This window comes from Lynx canadensis, chromosome A3, assembly GCF_007474595.2.
Source record: "Lynx canadensis isolate LIC74 chromosome A3, mLynCan4.pri.v2, whole genome shotgun sequence".
Taxonomy (NCBI): Eukaryota; Metazoa; Chordata; class Mammalia; order Carnivora; family Felidae; genus Lynx; species Lynx canadensis.
The window spans coordinates 99,257,647-99,275,109 of record NC_044305.1 but is presented as its reverse complement, the minus strand read 5'-3'; the positions used below and the strand labels follow the sequence as shown (position 1 = coordinate 99,275,109).

The window sequence follows — 17,463 nt, the reverse complement described above, 5'->3', positions numbered from 1 at the left end:
CAGCTTCCAGAAAGGACAAGGTGAGGTTAGTTTTTACATGGATTGCATTATAAGCACGAGCTAAGCAGCTAACAATAACGCACAAAATCCGCTGAAGAAGGTAAAGTCAAAATTTAAAATGGTCCCTCCAAACCGGCCCGTTCTGCGACCCCCTCCCGCTCTGCGGCAGCAACTCCTGTGCGTGGGGCTGTGCTGCAGCGACACTGCCCACGAAATTCCCAACGAAGACTCAGACCACGCCTGCCATGCCACGAGGTGTGTTTTATTTTCATTAATCATACAAATAATTTGCTATAATATCCCAGGGCAAACCGGAGAATTTGGCAGTCCGATTGGAGGGGGTCCCCTCAGAGACCCACAGGCCGGTGGCGTCGGCACGGAGTGCCCGGGTTCACAGTGCAGCTTGTCGCTCGTGTCCATCTTGCAGGTGGCTCTTCCTCCACGACTAGGGTGTCTCGAAGATGACGGGGGTGGGGAATCCTTTAGGCTCTTAGGAAATTTCGCTCCGCTTCTCCTGCTCAATGGCTGTGGAGAGCAGGAAGCGGCACTGGCGGAGGAGGACACCTTGCAACCCCCCAGCCGAGGCACCCACGAGGTTTGGGGATTAAGAAAGAAGCTTGGGGCTGGGGAGACGTGCACTTCGTGGAACAGAAAGGGGGCCGGGGCCGCCGGGACCCGGCGCCTTGGCCAGGTGGGGGTGGGGCTGGGTTCGCGGGAAGGGCGGGGTGGGGGGGGGGACCGGGCTGGGGGCCCGCGGACCCGGAGGCGGGGGTGCACTCACTCTCTTTGGTCGGCAGGGTGTTCTTCTCCTGCGTCTCCGTTTTCTTCAGCTTGGCCTTATCGAAGCTGGCGATTTCCCCCATGTCTGGCTTGTCTGCCATTTTCTTAAAGCGATCCTAGTGGGGAAAGCAAGGCGGTTGGCCTGCGGTCGGGGCCCGCGTCCCCTCCGCCTCTCCGCCGACGCCTCTCGACGTGGCACTCGGCCGGGGCGTTCCCGGCAGCCCCAGGCCGAGGATCTGGGCGCGGCCCGCACCCCCCTCCTAGCCCCAGGGCGTGGTCCGCCGGACGGGCGTCCCGTCGGGGAAGGGCGCCTGTTGCGGCCGCGGCGCGCGGGCCAGGTGCACCCACTTCGACCCCACCCGGATGGGGCCCCCGCCCAGGGCAGCGCTCACCGTGGAGTTCCGCCTCGAGCCCGGCGACTGGTGCTCCCACTCGCGTTGCTGCAGCAAGAGACAAAAGAGCGGCGCCCGCCCCTCGCCTTATATATGCCGCGCCCCGCCCCGCCCCTCACCCGCCGCAGCGGGGGCGGTGCTGATAGGCGAGGGGCGGGGGCAGCGCGGGCGGCTCGCTTCCCCGCCGCGCCCTCAGCCCAGGCTGCCTTGGGGGCTGGGCGCGGCACTTCCTGCTCCGGGGCCCCAGCGCCCCGCGCCCCCAGCCCGCGGTGATCCCGCGGTGGAAGCTGTCGGTGCTGCCGGGACGGGTGCTGGGCCCTTGCTTTCCGTTCGGGGCTGCGCTCCCCTCCCCAGGAATCTGCTGCTCCCTTCCAAAATAATGGGCGTGGGGGCCGGCGGGGGGAGGAGTGTGTGGTTGTGCGTGTGGTTGTGTGTGTAGTATGTAGTTGTAGGTGTGGATGTGCAGCGTTGCACGCTGTGTCTGCAGTCATCCCGGCTCGCAGGAGATCCCCCCCGCCCCGTCCCTGTGCAGTTCCCACGTCTCATGCCTTTGCCCTCCTCCCCCCTCCCCCAACCTCCCCTCTTCCTCTCCTTGGGGAGGCTGAACCCTTGCATAGACTCGCCCCAAAAGAATCTGAGCCGAGGGTTCTTAGAGATGAAGAGACGGGGGAAACAGGTTTCCACTGCTCTTTGCTCCGATTGGGGGCCGGTTGCCCTCTCGTCGTCGTCTGCGTTCCCTGAGCTGGGAGGCTCTCGCGGGAGTGGTGGCGGGTGTTCCTTAAAGGGTTGTAAGCATTGTCTGAAGGGCGGTGGTGAGAGCAGGCAGTCCGAGAGGGCTCTCTATTCTTTCTCACACCAGGGCTCCAAGAACACTGTGTCCAAGGGTGTGGTTTTCCTCCTTGAAGATAACCTTGAAGATACCCTACAAACGTTCTTATTTTCCATATTAACCCATTATAGGAGGGGTATAATGCGATTGTTCAAATCTTTCTTAGAAAAGTTGTTATTTTCAGTGGTATTATCTAAAGATGTTTAGGTAGTAAGTTCCATAAATTAACAACACGGGGGGGGGGGGGAAGCTGGTTGTTGTCTTATTTGTGCAGAACTTTCCTTTTTCAAGTGCCAAGGAGTATTAGCAAGCTCTGTTAAAGTGGGATTTGGTGGAAACATCTAAATTCTGTCCACGTCTTCCCTATTTTCTCTGCTTTTCTTGCATTCCCTCAGTGTGTTTGGAAGAGAAGGAAGAGCATTTAGGCTTATGAATTTGATATCCCAAACCCCTTGTGTGGCCTTGGGCAAGTCTTTCCTACTCCTCCATTTCTTCATCTGGAAAACAGCTTTAGCATAAAGCCTAAGTGAGCTAATAGAACAGGCATCAAGTGGAAGCCTAATAGGGCAGCCCCGTGAGACTGCCACACTCATACTTCCTTAGTGTATCAGTCATCTAGCTCTAGAGTATGCTGTGTAACAAACTACCCCCAAACCCAGTGCCTTAAAATATTAATCATTTATTTTTGCTTGTTCATCTACAGGTCAGTCAGCTGCTGCTGGTTTGGACCAGGCTGGGCTTGGTTGCAGGTTGCCAGCTGAATCTAGGTCTGCAGGACCAGGAACTAGCTGGTGCTTATTCTTCTCAAGGTGATGGCAGAGCAGCAAGAGGGTTGTAGCACAAGAGAGTGTAGAAGTGAAGAAGTGCGTGTAAAAGCATATCATGTTACCTCATGTCTGTGAACATCACATTGGCCAAAACCACTGTTAATGGAGTGGAGAATTATATTCTGCCCTTGGTGGGGGAGGGAGGGGCATGGACATTTCCTGAATAAAAATCCAACTTCGTGGTCAGGGTAGGCAAACAACTGTAGCAAATGGCCCCTATAGTGGCTTAAAGCAATAAGAATTTATATTGCACTCATGTGGCAACACTATACGTTGATGTTTCTGGTCAGGCAGCTTACCTCCATGTAGTGACTCAGGTACTCAGGCTTCTTCTCTCTTGTCACTCTGCCCTCCTCCAGGTCCTGGGAGTTTACTCCGTGCATCTGGGAGATAGGAAAAGAGGAAACAAATACAAGACTGCACTGGAGTTTTTATGGACCAGTCTTAGAGGTAGTCTCCATCATTTCTGCCCTCATCTCATTGGCAGGACTTAGTCACATGGTCTTACCTAACCGCAAGAGAGGCTGAGAAATGTAGTCAAGCTGTGCACCCAGGAGAAAAAGAAGGCAAGTTTGGGCAGACCTGGAGCATACACTATTAAAGGATCTGCCAAACTTGAGCGTGAAAAAACGCAGACATCCTGAGACATCAACTCTTCATTGGGTCTCACTGGCACTTGATTCCTTTTCAGATGCAATGGCAAGCATTATTTAGGTGTTACCTTATGGGACCCCACCTTTGGCCTGAGCATTTGTCCCAGTTTGGACCCAGGGTGAACTCCAATTCCAATTTTTATTTTCAAAACAAAGGGATCTATTCCTTCTAGGTACAGCTATAACACATGTTTCAAACACATCAAGCGCACAGGATACCTAAACAAAGGAGCCTACAGGGACTTGCAGATATTCTTTATTCTCAGCTCTGTGGCCCATCTCTAAGAAAATGGGTATCCTCTGTCATTTGTTGCTTAAGAACACTGGTCAAATCTATTAGTTTCATTCAATCCCATGGGTAGTGTTTTTATTTTAATTTTTTAATTTTTATTAAAACTTTTTAAGTTTATTTATTTTGAGAGAGACAAAGAGAGCAAGCAAGGGAGGGGCAGAGAGAGAGAGAGAGAGAGAGAGGGAGAGACAGAATCCCAAGCAGGCTCCACACTGTCAGCATGGAGCCTGACACAGGGCTTGGACTCACAAACCGTGCAATCACGACCTGAGCTGAGACCAAGAGTCAGATGTTTAACCGACTGAGCCACCCAGGGGCCCCACTCCCACCATTTCTTGAGAATAGATTGTCCTTTATGACTTTCTTCTAGCGAGTGAAATGTAGCAGGGGTTATGCTTTTTAACTTCTATGGCTAAGACATAAAAGTCCATGGAGATATAAAAGGCCCGACTCTCTCTCAGGATACCTCTGCACTCTGAGAAAACCAAGCACCTACAAGGAAAGGCTGCTTGTAGGCATTCCAGCTACAGCCCCAGCTGAGGTCTGAGCCATCAGCTAGCATCAACCACTAAACAGGCAAACAGATGAGCCTTGAAGCTTTAAATTACCCCAGCCATTGCTGAGTGGAACAAACACAAGTTGTCCCTGGCCAGATTATTAGTTTCGTGAGCAAAATAAATGTGTAGTTGTTTTAAATCACTGAGTTTCAGGATGTTTTGTTATGCAGCAGCACCGTGAGATGGAAAAATCATAACTTAGTGGTGTCAGGGTCTCAGGTCCCATTCGGGGATTTTTCCTAAGTATCTTCTGCAATACTCACACATATACTTAGTTGTCATTTATCAAATATCCATGAAGTTTCTAGCAGTGTTCTCTGGATGTGGAAGATAGAAAGATGATGAGACTCTTGAGTTACAAGTCTAGTGTAGTAAATGAATCGCTCTAAGTCAATCAACAAGCTCATGCTCATGCCTTGCATTTACTTATGACTTGGGTGTCATTTATGTCTGACAACATTTCAGCCTGCTGCTTGGAACAGATTGTGTACTGTTAACAGATGGTATTGAGAGAGCCGAACCACTCAACTCCAATTACATTTCCATTTTCTTTGTTGAGAAGGATGCTTTGGAAAATGTCGAGCTAATAAGAGGGAGCTAATGGAGTCTTGATGACTGTCAACTGCGGGGTGAGGAGGTGGGGAAGGCAGTGGAGAGAAGCCTTTGGAGATTTGCTGTGGGGCAACATTCCTCAGGCCTGTTCAATTTGACAATTTTTTTTTTTTTAATTCGGGCTTTGAATGGGTATATAGATAGAATGCTGATCATATTAGGAAGGATGTAGCTCTGTAAACACTAAGGCAAGGGACACCTGGGTGGCTCAGTTGGTTGATTTCTGCTCAGGTCATGTTCTGGTGGTTCACGAGTTTGAGCCCCACAGCGGTCTCTGTGCTGATAACACAGAGCCTGGAGCCTGCTTTGGATTCTGTGTCTCCCTCTCTTTCTGCCCCCTCCCCCACTCATTCTCTCCCCTTCCACACCCCTCTCTCAAAAATAAATGATCATTAAAAAAAAAACAAAACAAAACACTAAGGCAAGCTGGATCCAGTGGAGATATAGACAAAATAAGATGAGATTAGACCTGATAGGGGCAGATGCGAGGCCTGCTTGGTCTGACCACAAACCCTACAAATACAGACAGACATGATTAACATGATTACCTCTCAAAAAGAAGGTGAATTTTGTGGCTGTGTGAATAAGAAAAAAGAGTTCAGTCCAGGTTTCCCTTGACCGCAAGGAAGACATTCACTTCTGCCTCAGGGCCTTTGCCCTTGTTGGGATCCTCATGTGAGATGCTGTTTTTACTCTAAATATTCACACTGTGCACCTTATTTCACTTAGAACGTTGTTTAAGTGTCCTCCTCTCAGAGAACTTTCCTTGACCATCCATATAGAGTAATACCCCTGACATTCTCTCAACCTTTATCCTGTTTCATCTTTCTTCATAGAATCCATCTCTACCAAATGTGTTATATATTCACTTATTTGTTTGTTGTCTGTCCTCCGTACTAGGAAATTGAAGACCTCATCTATCTGGTTTACTACTGCATCCCCAGCACCAAATGCAATGCCCTGACACCTTAAGTGCTCAATCAGTGTTCTGTGAACAATACATAAAATTCTTTTTTTTTTAATTTTTTTTAACATTTATTCATTTTTGAGAGAGACGGGGAGACAGAGTGTGAGCAGGGGAGGGGCAGAGAGAGAGAGAGAGAGAGAGAGAGAGAGAGAGAGAGAGGGAGACACAGAATCTGAAGCAGGCTCCAGGCTCTGAGCTGTCAGCATAGAACCCGATGGGTGGCTGGAACTCACAAACTGTGAGATCATGACCAGAGCCGAAGTCGGACGCTTAACCGACTGAGCCACCCAGGCGCCCCAATGAACAATACATAAAATTCTTAATCAAGATGAAATAAGCTATTCTGAGTGAGATGATGAGTTCCCTGTCATTGGAGGCATTCAATGAGAAGTGGATAGCCAAGTATGTGGACTATTATAGAGATGGTTCAGACCTTGGGCTGGAGTAGGCCCGCAGTCAAGCAAATCTACTTCTCCCTACATGACCTTTCTGGTCCTTTTCTTGCTGTTATTTCAGTTGTGAAACATCCTCCTTTTGGGTACCAGTTTTGCCAGCCTGGAGAATAGCTGCACGAGTCTCGCACAAAGGAGGTATGGGAAGCAAGGAAATCAGGAGGTGATCTCTGTATTTTCCATGCCATCAAAAGGCTGTTTCTCTTTGTAGGTCACGGAATTTAAGGGCCTGTCTGAGATAAAATTGTGAAGAATGTAAAGCGGGCCTTTGAGGTTCAGCTCTGTAGATTGTTCTGCTCTGTAGATGTGTGGATGAACCCCTAAATAAAGCTTGGCAGCTGCTTAGCTCACCCAGGTGGCTAACAGCCAGAGTGCGAGTGCAAATAGTATGGCTCCAGTTTTCATTTCTGGTGCTAGAATAGCAGTGATGATGGCAACTAACATTATTGAGTGGCTGTCGTGTTCCAAGCCTTGTGCTAAGGATTTTTACAGGTATCATCTCACTTAATCCTGTTTTGATCATTTCTGCTTTAGAGCAGAGGATCTTTGACTTGGGCAAGGTCACACAGCAGGTAATTAGTGTTGTTGAAATTTGAACCCAGGTCTGGCTGATTCCGAACCCTGAGCTCTTACCCATGGCACTTTTTTTTTTTAATCTCTCTCTTTTTTTTTTTTAACGTTTATTTATTTTTGAGACAGAGAGAGACAGAACATGAACGGGGGAAGGTCAGAGAGAGAGGGAGACACAGAATCTGAAACAGGCTCCAGGCTCTGAGCTGTCAGCACAGAGCCCGATGCAGGGCTCAAACTCATGGAGCACGAGATCATGACCTGAGCCGAAGTCGGACGCTTAACCGACTGAGCCACTCAGGTGCCCCTTACCCATGGCACTTTTGCCTTGATCTTGCAGCGGTGTTTGCAAACCAGCAGTCTGGGTCCAGCTGGCATATGTATTTTGTTTGGCCGCATTAAATTTCACGTGGGAAGATTTCCACTTTAAGATGTAGATCTTCTCATGGCAGCATTGTGATTAACAGCTGCACCCTTGAAATGGGGCATGTTGTCTTCACTTTACTGATTCTCTACCAGTCCCTAATGTCTTCCCTGCATGGAGACCAGTGTCAGTTGTCATTTATCCTATCTGTACAGGTGTTTTGCTCCCAGTGGAGAAATATTTCTTGTTCCCAGGCCTCTCTCTATGGAAGTCAGCTTTTAAGATGGTCCCCAGTGATCCTGCCTTTTGTTCCCACCCTTATAAAGTCCTCTCCTCTATTGTACCAGGATGGGTCTGTGTGACCAATGTTATACGGCAGAGGAGATAGTTAAGTTATGAGTTAGATGGAAGTTAAGTTGTAAAAGACTATAATTTCCATTTTGGTGCCTGGCTTTCTCTTTCTTTCTCTTGGGTCTCTCGTTCTGGGGGAAGCCAGCTGCCATGTTGTGAGCAGTTCTACGGAGAGGACCACGAAGTGAGGGAGCGCCAGTCTGTGGCCAACAGCCAGTGAGGAGCTGAGGCGATCAACAAGCGAGTTTGGAAGCAAGTCCTCCGGCCCCAGGTGAGTCTTCAGATGGCTGCAGTTCTGGGTGACAATTTGACTGTAACTTTCTGGGACACCCTGAGCCAGAACCTCCCAGCCAAGCCATTCCCAGAAACTGTGAGATAGTAAGTGTTTGCTGTTTTATGCTGCCAGGGTTAGGAATAATTTGTTAGTCAGCAAGAGACAAACTCATTCACTATCAAAAGTGGGGAGAACAGATAGATCAAGAGTACCATGTAGTTAAAAAAATTAAGAAAGAGCTTATTTGTCTGTGGAAGTAAAGAATATTTATATCATTAGGAAGCCTGCCGTAGTAAGAACTATGGTATATGGGAAGGATGAGCCAGTCTTCATGAGCCAGGCCGATTTTACTTCCTCACGTGCTCTACCTGGCCCCTTTAGGTCTTTAAGTCTTCCAAGCTTGCCATAAAGCAACAGTTTTCAAATTGTTTTTGACCTTGATGATTGACTCCCTCCCCAAGAAGTGCATTAAGTACATTTCACACGGTGATATGGTATTCACATGAGCGCACACAAATGAAACAGAAGTTCTCTAGAACAATATTCACTTTCACTATGAGTGATATATTCTAAGCTTCTCTGTTGTATTCATTTTCATTTTTTAAAGCATTTTCATTTGGAAATAATTATAGACTCATGGAAAGTTGCAAAGATGGTACAACTGAGGTCCCCTGTGTACTCAATGGTAACATCGTGTATGACTATAGTGCAGCATCAAAACCAGGCAACTGACAATGGTGCAATCTGCAGACCTTTGTAGATTTCACCAGTTTATTATGTGCAGTGTGTGTGTGTATTTCTCTGCAATTTTATCACATGTACAGAATTGTACAACCACTACAATCCAGATACAGACGTATTCCATCACCACAAACGGAAATCCCTTGTGCTACACCTTTATAGGGTCACCTACCCCCACTCTTCCCTGACTCATAGCCCCTGGCAAACACAATCTATCCTCTGTCTCTAAAATTTTGTCTTTTGAAATTGGCTTTTCTCACTGAGCACGAGGCCCTTGGGATCCATTCAAGTTGTGGAGTGTACCACTAGTTCAGTCCTTATTATTTCTGAGTGGTATTCCGTGGCATGAATGTACCCCTTACTGAAGGCCATTTGACTGTTTGCAGTTTTCAGCTATTAAAAATAACACTGCTGTGAACATTTGTGTACATTTTTTGGTGCGTGTGGACATAAGTTTTCATTTCTCTTGGATAATGTCTAGGGAAGTGTTTGCTGGGTCATAGGGTAAGTGCATTTTAGTTTTGTAAGAAATTGCTCAGGCGCCTGCATGGCTCAGTCAGTTGAGCATCTGACTCTTGATTTCAGTTCAGGTCATGATCCCAGGGTTGTGGAATCAAGTCCCGTGTTGGGCTGTGCGCTGAGGATGAAGCCTGCTTGGGATTCTCTCTCTGTGTCCCTCTGCCCCTCTTCTTCAGCCCCTCTCCCCTGCTCTCTCTTTCTAAGGAAAGAAAGAAAGAAAGAAAGAAAGAAAGAAAGAAAGAAAGAAAGAGGGAAGGAAGGAAGGAAGGAAGGAAGGAAGGAAGGAAGGAAGGAAGGAAGAAAAAGAAATAGCCAAGAAATTTTCAGAGTGGTGGTATCATTTTATATTCCCACTAGCAATTTATAGGAAATTCAGTTTCTTAGCATTCTTACCAGTATTTGGTATTGCCACTATTTTTAATTTTAGCTGTTCTAATAGGCATGGAGTTATTTCATCAAGGTTTTTTTCTTTTTAAGTTTTATTTATTTAAGCAATCTCTGCACCCAACATGGGGCTCAAACTCATGACCCCAAGATCAAGAGTCGCATGCTCTTCTAATTGAGCCAGCCAGGTGCCCCTCATCAAGGTTTTAATTTGCATTTCCCTAATGGCCACTGGTGTCGAACTATTCCTTTTTATTTTATTATTTCATTAAAAATATGATTGTGACCTACTAACTTGATTTTATCATCCACTAACTGGTTGTGTCCAGCAGTTCAAACTCTGCTGTAGGGGGATGATTTCAATCAGTGGCTTAGCGTCCATTATTCTCAAATCATCTCTTTAACTTCTAAATTCTCCTTTAGAGAGAATTTAAGGGGGCGCCTGGGTGGCGCAGTCAGTTAAGCGTCCGACTTCAGCCAGGTCACGATCTCGCGGTCTGTGAGTTCGAGCCCCGCGTCAGGCTCTGGGCTGATGGCTCGGAGCCTGGAGCCTGTTTCCGATTCTGTGTCTCCCTCTCTCTCTGCCCCTCCCCCGTTCATGCTCTGTCTCTCGCTGTCCCAAAAATAAATAAACGTTGAAAAAAAAAATTTAGAGAGAATTTAAGGAGAATTTAGAACATCTCCTTCTCAGATGTTCCTGAAATTTTATGTTTAACCTAGATGTCTTCTGGTGTCTGAAAAAGATCTAGATAAGAATGATTCCAACTCCTGTCTGATGCTTTCCCATGGTTTCTCTGAATTTTCTTATGGTTATTTCTGGTCTCTGAATTTTTATGTCTCCACAGTGATCCCATCCAAACAGGGCCAGCCCTTGGCTTTCATTTCTTTCTTCAAAGCAACTGTAAAAATAAGGCTGGTCTGTGCAGTACAATTTTTACCAAAGGTTTGTGGGTGAAGGAGAGGGACGAACCTATATTTTTAATGGTGTGTGTATGTATATATATATATATATATATATATATATATATATATATATATAAATGTTTATTTATTTTCAAGAGAGAGAGAGGTAGAGACAGAGAGCAAGCAGGGCAGGGGCAGAGAGAGAGGGAGACACAGAATCTAAAGCAGGCTCCAGGCTCTGAGCTGTCAACACAGGGCCCAACGCGGAGCTCGAACCCCTGAACCGCAGGATCATGACCTGAGCCAAAGTTAGATGCTCAACCAACTGAGCCACCTAGGCACCCCTTTGTTGATATATTCTGAATCCTGAAAGCCCTTTTGGTACATTGGGGTCTTTTTCTAGTTAGCTGGTAACTCACACTGTCTATCTCCTCATTGCCATTTTCTGATTCCCTCCTTCTTCTTTATTCTTTCCATTGAGAAATACCAAAGTCCCTTCTTTCTTCCCAGTGGAACAGTGTACTTGTTCTTTGCTACCCTGGTTCTTGCTGAAAGGAAATTTTTGGGTCTCCCTTTCTACTCCATGCAACTGATGGAAATATTTCCCCAAAGATAGTTCCTTCCTCAGTGGGATTTTGGTGTTAGTTATTAAGATAATACCACTTGTGTCTTTTGGCAGGATAATCTATCCTCTGTGTTTTTCTTTCTTTTAAATGCTAAAGAAGTTTTTTTTTTCTTTTTTCTTTTGCCTCCCTGCTTGGTATAGATCTCAGTGGAAAGCCTTGAGGTCCTGGATTTTGCCTGCCACCGATCTGTGCGTGAAGTTTGCTCTGTGCACCAGTGCTTGCTAATGTGTTCAATCCTTTATTGTCTACACCTTTTGTCTTAGTCATGAGGGCTGACATGACAGAATACTATAGACTGAGTAGCTTATAAACAATAGAAATTTATCTTTCACTATTCTGGAGGTGGGACAGTCCTAGCTGCTGGCAGGTTCAGTGTCTAGTCAGGATGTGTTTCCTGGTTCCTAAACGGCCATCTTATCACTGTGTCCTCACCTAGTAGAAGGGGAAAGGCAACTCTCTGGGGTTTCTTTTATATGGACATGAATCCCATTCACGAGGGCCCCACCTTCATGACCTGATCACCTGCCAAAGGCCCACCTCCTAATACCATCATCTTGGAGATGAGGACCCAAACATTCAGCCTATGGCACCAGTGTTCCATGTTGATAAAACTCTTCGAAGAGTCACTCTGATGCAAGAAAATTATACCTAAGAACAAATGAGGCTTTGTTCCTTAGGTTGTGAATTTTTTGTCTCTAGGGCATGGTATTAGATAATGAGGAGGTATGGGTCACACATGGGGTTAGGAAATGATGAATAGAAGGATTACAGAGAAAATAAGAACATGTATTCTTATTTCTCCATTAAGTCCATCGAGATTTGTCTGAGTATCTGTGCTGAGTATCTGTGATATAGAGACGAGTAAGCTGTGGTTCCTGTCCTAAGGATCATACAGTCTAGTGGACGACATGGATTTGAAAGAAACCTAAAATGTTGGTGGAATCAAATAGAGCCAGTGTAAGAGTAACGACTGCGGATGCCATGGAGCAGGGATCGGCCGTCCCTGTCAAGCGCTGTCGGATTTCCTAGCCAACAGAAATCGTGACTCTCATACCTGGATGTCGTTTTAAACCACTGAATTTTGGGGGATGATTTGTTACGTAGAGTAAACTGGGGCACATGGTGAAAATCTCTCTCCCCCCTCCAAGCCCCAAATCTCCCATTTCCTTCCTTGGGAGCAATCCCTGCTACTGGTCTTTTGTGCACTCTTTCAGAGATGCTGGCATTACATATGTGCGCACATATATTCCTTTATTTTCACAAAAGATAATGTATTATCACACGGGATATTGATTTGGGGGTTACAAATGAATTTTAACAAGTAAGTGAATTCTCTAATAGGGAATCCATGAGAAATGAAGATTGGCTGTTTTCATTAAAAGTATCAGTTAAATTTTAAAATGTTAAGATGTTCATATATATTTTCAATGATATTTTCTCTTAAAATATTATCTAGTATTCGAAAGTGAAGTACAAATAATTATTAATGAATTTCAAAATTGTAAGCCAGCATTATATTTTATTTTATTTTATTTTATTTTATTTTAATTTAATTTTATTTTATTTTAAGTAGGCTCCATGCCCAATGTGGGGCTTGAACTCATGACCCTGAGATCAAGAGTTGGATGCTCTACTGACTGAACAAGACAGGCTCCCCAAACCACCATTATTTAAAAATAAAATATTTAATTAAACTATTGGCTATGCAGTTAAATGTGATGAATAATTTTTATAAAATTTAAAGTGTCTTCAATGTCTATCTTGTGAACAATATAAAGAATCTGTATATTGCTTCATATATGTTATCTACGTATGTACGGGTATAAGAATAATATGAGCTATTTACTAATTGTGAAATATTTCTCAGCTGCCATACAATGAACTTGTTGGGAACACTGTGCTAATTTGTGAGTAATTCCTGTAGCTACCAGAATTTCGGCGCTAGCTTTTAGAGCCACAGACTGGAACAGGAAAAGGAGTGAGAAAATGGGTGCTTGGTACTACTGGAAATCTGGTTTTATAAGAATCTGTGAGAGAAAAGGTTTGAGTGACAGAAGCGCTGAGGTAAGTGCTTCTGTCTCCCCAGTCATCCCTAAACTCAGAAGCATCTCATCATTGGTGCTGGCAGCAACACAGCCTAGAAACTTCTCTGGCGTTGAGGTATAGTCACCCTTTGCCTCCAGAATACAGAGGAAGCCCGTGCCCAGGTCTGCATGGTGTTCGTGTGTGCAGGGGGGGTCGTCTAGAGTGCCAGCCCCTCTTGCCTGGGTGTATGGAAGGGACACCTATAAGCAATGCTGCAAATGAATTCAAACAAAATCTGTGCAAGTGTCTGTGTGGGATAAATTCTGACTGTTTCTTTGTAGTTTTTGACCAATTTTCATTCATTTCTGACTTCTTTTTAGTTTGCATAATTTCCAGAAAACTGGCCCCTTCTTGCATACTACAGTTTTTATCTTCCTCCTTCAAGAATATGCAAAATTGCCATTTCCTTTCTGGTTAATTTGCTCATTTCAGAATTCATATTCTTTTTCTGTCTCCTTTATGCCATGTGTTGCTCTTTGGCTTGGAGCCAGATTACTAAGCTTCCCCCAATCAAGCCTTATAAAGAGACAATTACAAGCTCACTGGGGAAGGAGCAATCATTTATAACTGGCAAGTAGAAAGAAAGGTTTAACTTCCTGTCACTGCACCTCTGGAAAGGATGGTGGCGGATGTGTGCTTTCATGCAAACCCCCTCTTCTCTAATGAAAGTGAAGACATTTTTCTGAAGCACCTCACATGGCACATAGGGTCAGGAGACCTGGGTCCAAGCACTGGCACCATTCCCTACCAGCCCTGGGCCTTTGGACAGTCACATGGCTTCTCTGAACTTCAATTTCCTCATCTAAGAAATGGAGATAGTAATTGAGCTGTCACGAGGATCTGTGAGATCAAGTAGCTGAAAGCATTTTGTAGGTGAGATGTATTGTGTGAAGGGGAGTGGTTCAACTACTTTGGTTTCTTTTTATAATTTCCCTGCACCATGCTAATTACCTCTCTGTAGTATTTTCTGAGCTAGTTCTATTGTTATCATGCCATGCTCCCCAATAAATGCTCCTGAGCTGAATACTAATGCTTCAAAAAGGGTTTCTGGAAATGTTGAAGGACAGGGTCATCTTGAAGGGACGGTGATAACGGATGGAGGAAAATGCCAGTTCTGAAATTAAGATCAGATGATGTCTGGAACTGATTGGAAAATGTTTGCCAGGAAGTTAGGGGAGGTTCCCACAGATGAAAGTTGGGACTGGGACTTCCCCACTCTATTGGCTGCCATAACAAAATGCCGCATACCACGGACTGGGTGGCTTAAACAACAGAAATTTATTTTCTCGCAGTTCCAGACCTGGGCAAATTCAAGACATGGGCAGGTTTGCTTTCTTCTCTCTCCTTGGCTTGCAGATGGCCACTTTCTCACTGTCTCCTTACATGGTGCATGCACATCCTGTCTCTCGGTGTGGTCATATTTCCTCTTCTTAAAGGGACACCAGTCAGACTGGAATAGGTCTCCACCCTAAGAGCCTGATTTTAACGTAATCATCTCTTTAAAGGCCGTTTCTCCAGATACAACTATATTCTGAGGTATGAGGGGTGGTGACATATGAAACTTGAGGAGACACAATTCAGCCCATAATGCTCATCAACATTTAACTCACACGTCAGTACAGGTGCTGAGTTTAGCCCATTGTGTTCTTGTCCCCAAAGCATGTACCAATACTTTTGACCAGTCGAGTGAACCAGGGAGCTTTCAGCTGGGAGTCCGAGTTGCACTTGACATGGCTCGTTCATTCATGTGCTCATGTGTTTATTCAACAAGCATCTCCTGGGTGCCTGTCAGGTGCTGAGTGCCAGGCCAGATGCCAGGGATTCCAGGGCATCCTGACACCTGACCGTGAGCTGTTTATGGTCTGTAAGGGGAAATAGACACATAAATAAATAGATGTGATGCTGTGTGATGGGTATAACAGGACAAGTCTACACCACATTCAGTGGTGGGATAGGGTGACCCACATGGCTGTGGACATTTGAGCTGAGTGTGTAATGCCATGAAGAATAATAGCTGACATTCATGGGATCTTTATCTTGACTGCGTGGCGGGCTAGGTGCTATATGCTTTACTTGGGCTATCTCAACAATAGTAATTTCAACCACAACTACAACCGGGTTGTTGAGCCATTATAACCCCGGGAGCAAGTATTATTGCCTTCATTTTACTGACGATGAAACGAAGGCCTGGGGACCTTGTTATGGACTGAATGTTTGTGTCCCTGAGAAATACATATATGAGAGCCCTAACTCCCAGTGTGATGGTATTAGGAGGTGGGGCCTTTAGGAGGTAATTAGGTTTAGATGATGTCATGGGGGGGGGGGGGACTGTCATGATGGGATTAGCGCTCTTATAAAATGAGGAAGAGAGAGGAGGGCTGTCTCACTTCCTCTCCACATGTGCCATGAGGAAAGGCCATGTGAGTGCACAGTGAGAAGGTGCTCCAAGCCTGGTCTACAAACCAGGAAGAGGGCCCTCACCAAAAGCTGAAACTGCTGGCACCTTGATCTCGGATTTTCCAGCCTCTAGGATTGTGAGAAATAAATGTCTGTGGTTTAAACCACCCAGTCAGTGGTGCTTTATTGTAGCCGCCCAAGCTGATGAAGACAGAACTAAAAGAACTTGCTCAAGGTCTTATGGTCCTAAGTGGCAGAGATGGGGTTAGAGGCTACGTTGGTGTAAATCTCAGCAGAAGCAAGGCAGGGAGGAACAAGGAAGAAGCAAAGAGGGACAATAGGGGGTGTCCTGCCTTAGCCCCTCTGTGCCTCTGCATCCTCATCTGTAAAATGGGACGACAACAATAGTATACATGTCTTAGGAATGCAAAGTGCTTAGAAGAGCACCCGGCACGTAACGAAGGCCAGGCATGTGTTTGCTCTTATCACATTGTTGATGGATTTCACAGATGCAGGGAGGTTAGTTAGGAGATTGTTACTATGATCCAGGTAAGAGATAATGAGGGTCGGAGTCAGAGAAGCAGTGGGGAGAAGAAGCTGAAAAATTTGAGAGTTAATCACCATAGACAATAAGCAGTTGGTGGATATGATGATATGATGTAGTGGGTGACAGAGAGAGGTCTCCAGCTGGCTTGGGTGACATTGTGACATTGGCAGAAATAACTAACACTATGTGCTAGGCTCTGTGCTAAATGTTCCTCCCTATGTATCCAGAACCTCACCCAGTTTGATTATTTTTTCATAACATTTATCAAACCACCGGGCATATGTGTGTGTGTGTGTGTGTGTGTGTGTGTGTGTGTGTATATATATATATATATATAGTATAGTTTACAGTATGTACTATATATTTATGTAGTATAATAAATAGCTGGGCACTGTAGCCTAGCCAAGATGACACATCAAAAAAGTCATCACAGAGACCTACCAGCTTGGCTTTAGAGAGCACACAGTCCTTATGACTTGCTCACAGAGTTTAAGGCGTCCAGGAATCTCCCTTGAATCCCAGGACAAATATAGAAGTTTTCTGAGAGGTTGGCTGATAAGTTTGCAGGGGTGAGGGTGTCACCACAGTAGGGGTGAACTGGCCCTATGAAGAGGATCCCAGGGAAGGCTGCCCAAGCCAGAGATGTAAGGAAAGTGGAAGTCAGATCTTAGTTAATCTGCAAAGTCAGGAAGATCAGCCAAAAAACAGACCCTGAGTTACACCAGCAGCCGGTGCTTCATGGGCAGGGCCAGGTTAGCTTCTGGGTCTGGGATCTCCTTGGGAGAGAAGGAAAGAGAACGAACCCCCAAAGACTAAGAGTTTCTCCCAGAGGGGTTGCATGAGGCCCTGGGAGACGTTGAGCAGGAAGAGTCCGAGTTCCCTTTAATGTGCTGGAGTGGGATCCCAAGTACTCCCAGAGAAATAGAGAAGGCTGTACCCCTGCCCCCATGGGGGTTGTATATTCCCTGGACACATACAATGGAGAAGTCTGTCCCATTTTTTTGTCTTTCTTCTGTCCCAATGTCAGTACATTTTTTATGAATGGGCCATGGTAACCATCACAGCCTCAATATGGTGACCCTTGGGTGACGGTGTTAACTGTGCTCTTTTAGATTGCACGTCACTGGGACTTCCTTAAAGGAAGGGGGGTGTTTTGGGTTGCGTTTCCAGGGAAGCAGACTCTGAGCTGATTTCACGTGCAGGATATTTATTAAGGAATGCCCTAGGATGAACTCCTATGGAGGGGGGAGGAAGGAAGTGAGATGGGCAGAGCGAGAAGTCAAGCTTGGACAGCCTCAGTAACCCCAACACCCTAGGGGGCCTCTGGAACTATAGTTGTCC

At 45.8% G+C, this 17,463-nt stretch overlaps 1 protein-coding gene and 1 long non-coding RNA gene across 10 annotated transcripts; one reads left to right on the top strand and one right to left on the bottom strand.

Moving 5' to 3' along the window:
* Positions 1–241: 241 nt before the first annotated feature.
* Positions 242–1,264, bottom strand: TMSB10 (thymosin beta 10). Its single transcript, XM_030310994.1, has 3 exons — positions 1,173–1,264; positions 782–896; positions 242–525 (listed from the first exon to the last, which is right to left on the bottom strand). The coding sequence occupies exons 2-3, from the start codon at positions 879–881 to the stop codon at positions 491–493; spliced, it is 135 nt and encodes a 44-aa protein (XP_030166854.1). The 5' UTR covers positions 882–896; positions 1,173–1,264; the 3' UTR covers positions 242–490.
* Positions 1,265–1,347: 83 nt separating this feature from the next.
* LOC115510776 lies at positions 1,348–12,926 on the top strand. 9 transcript variants are annotated; one of them, XR_004343417.1, is made up of 5 exons: positions 1,348–2,810; positions 3,188–3,278; positions 7,788–7,917; positions 11,234–11,281; positions 12,667–12,926. It is a non-coding gene; the product is annotated as an uncharacterized LOC115510776 (long non-coding RNA). The 9 variants fall into 9 exon arrangements; XR_004343420.1 differs by lacking the exon at positions 12,667–12,926 and having other exon boundaries at positions 1,348–1,480; positions 2,705–2,810; positions 11,234–12,656; XR_003967831.1 differs by lacking the exon at positions 12,667–12,926 and having other exon boundaries at positions 1,348–1,960; positions 2,705–2,810; positions 11,234–12,656.
* Positions 12,927–17,463: the final 4,537 nt, after the last annotated feature.

Excerpts from the sequence above, each read along its gene's own strand:
- TMSB10 (XM_030310994.1), bottom strand. The coding sequence starts at position 881 with ATGGCAGACAAGCCAGACATGGGGGAAATCGCCAGCTTCGATAAGGCC. Across the intron at positions 526-781 it reads CACCCTGCCGACCAAAGAGA|CCATTGAGCAGGAGAAGCGG; the intron begins GTGAGTGCACCC and ends TGCTCTCCACAG.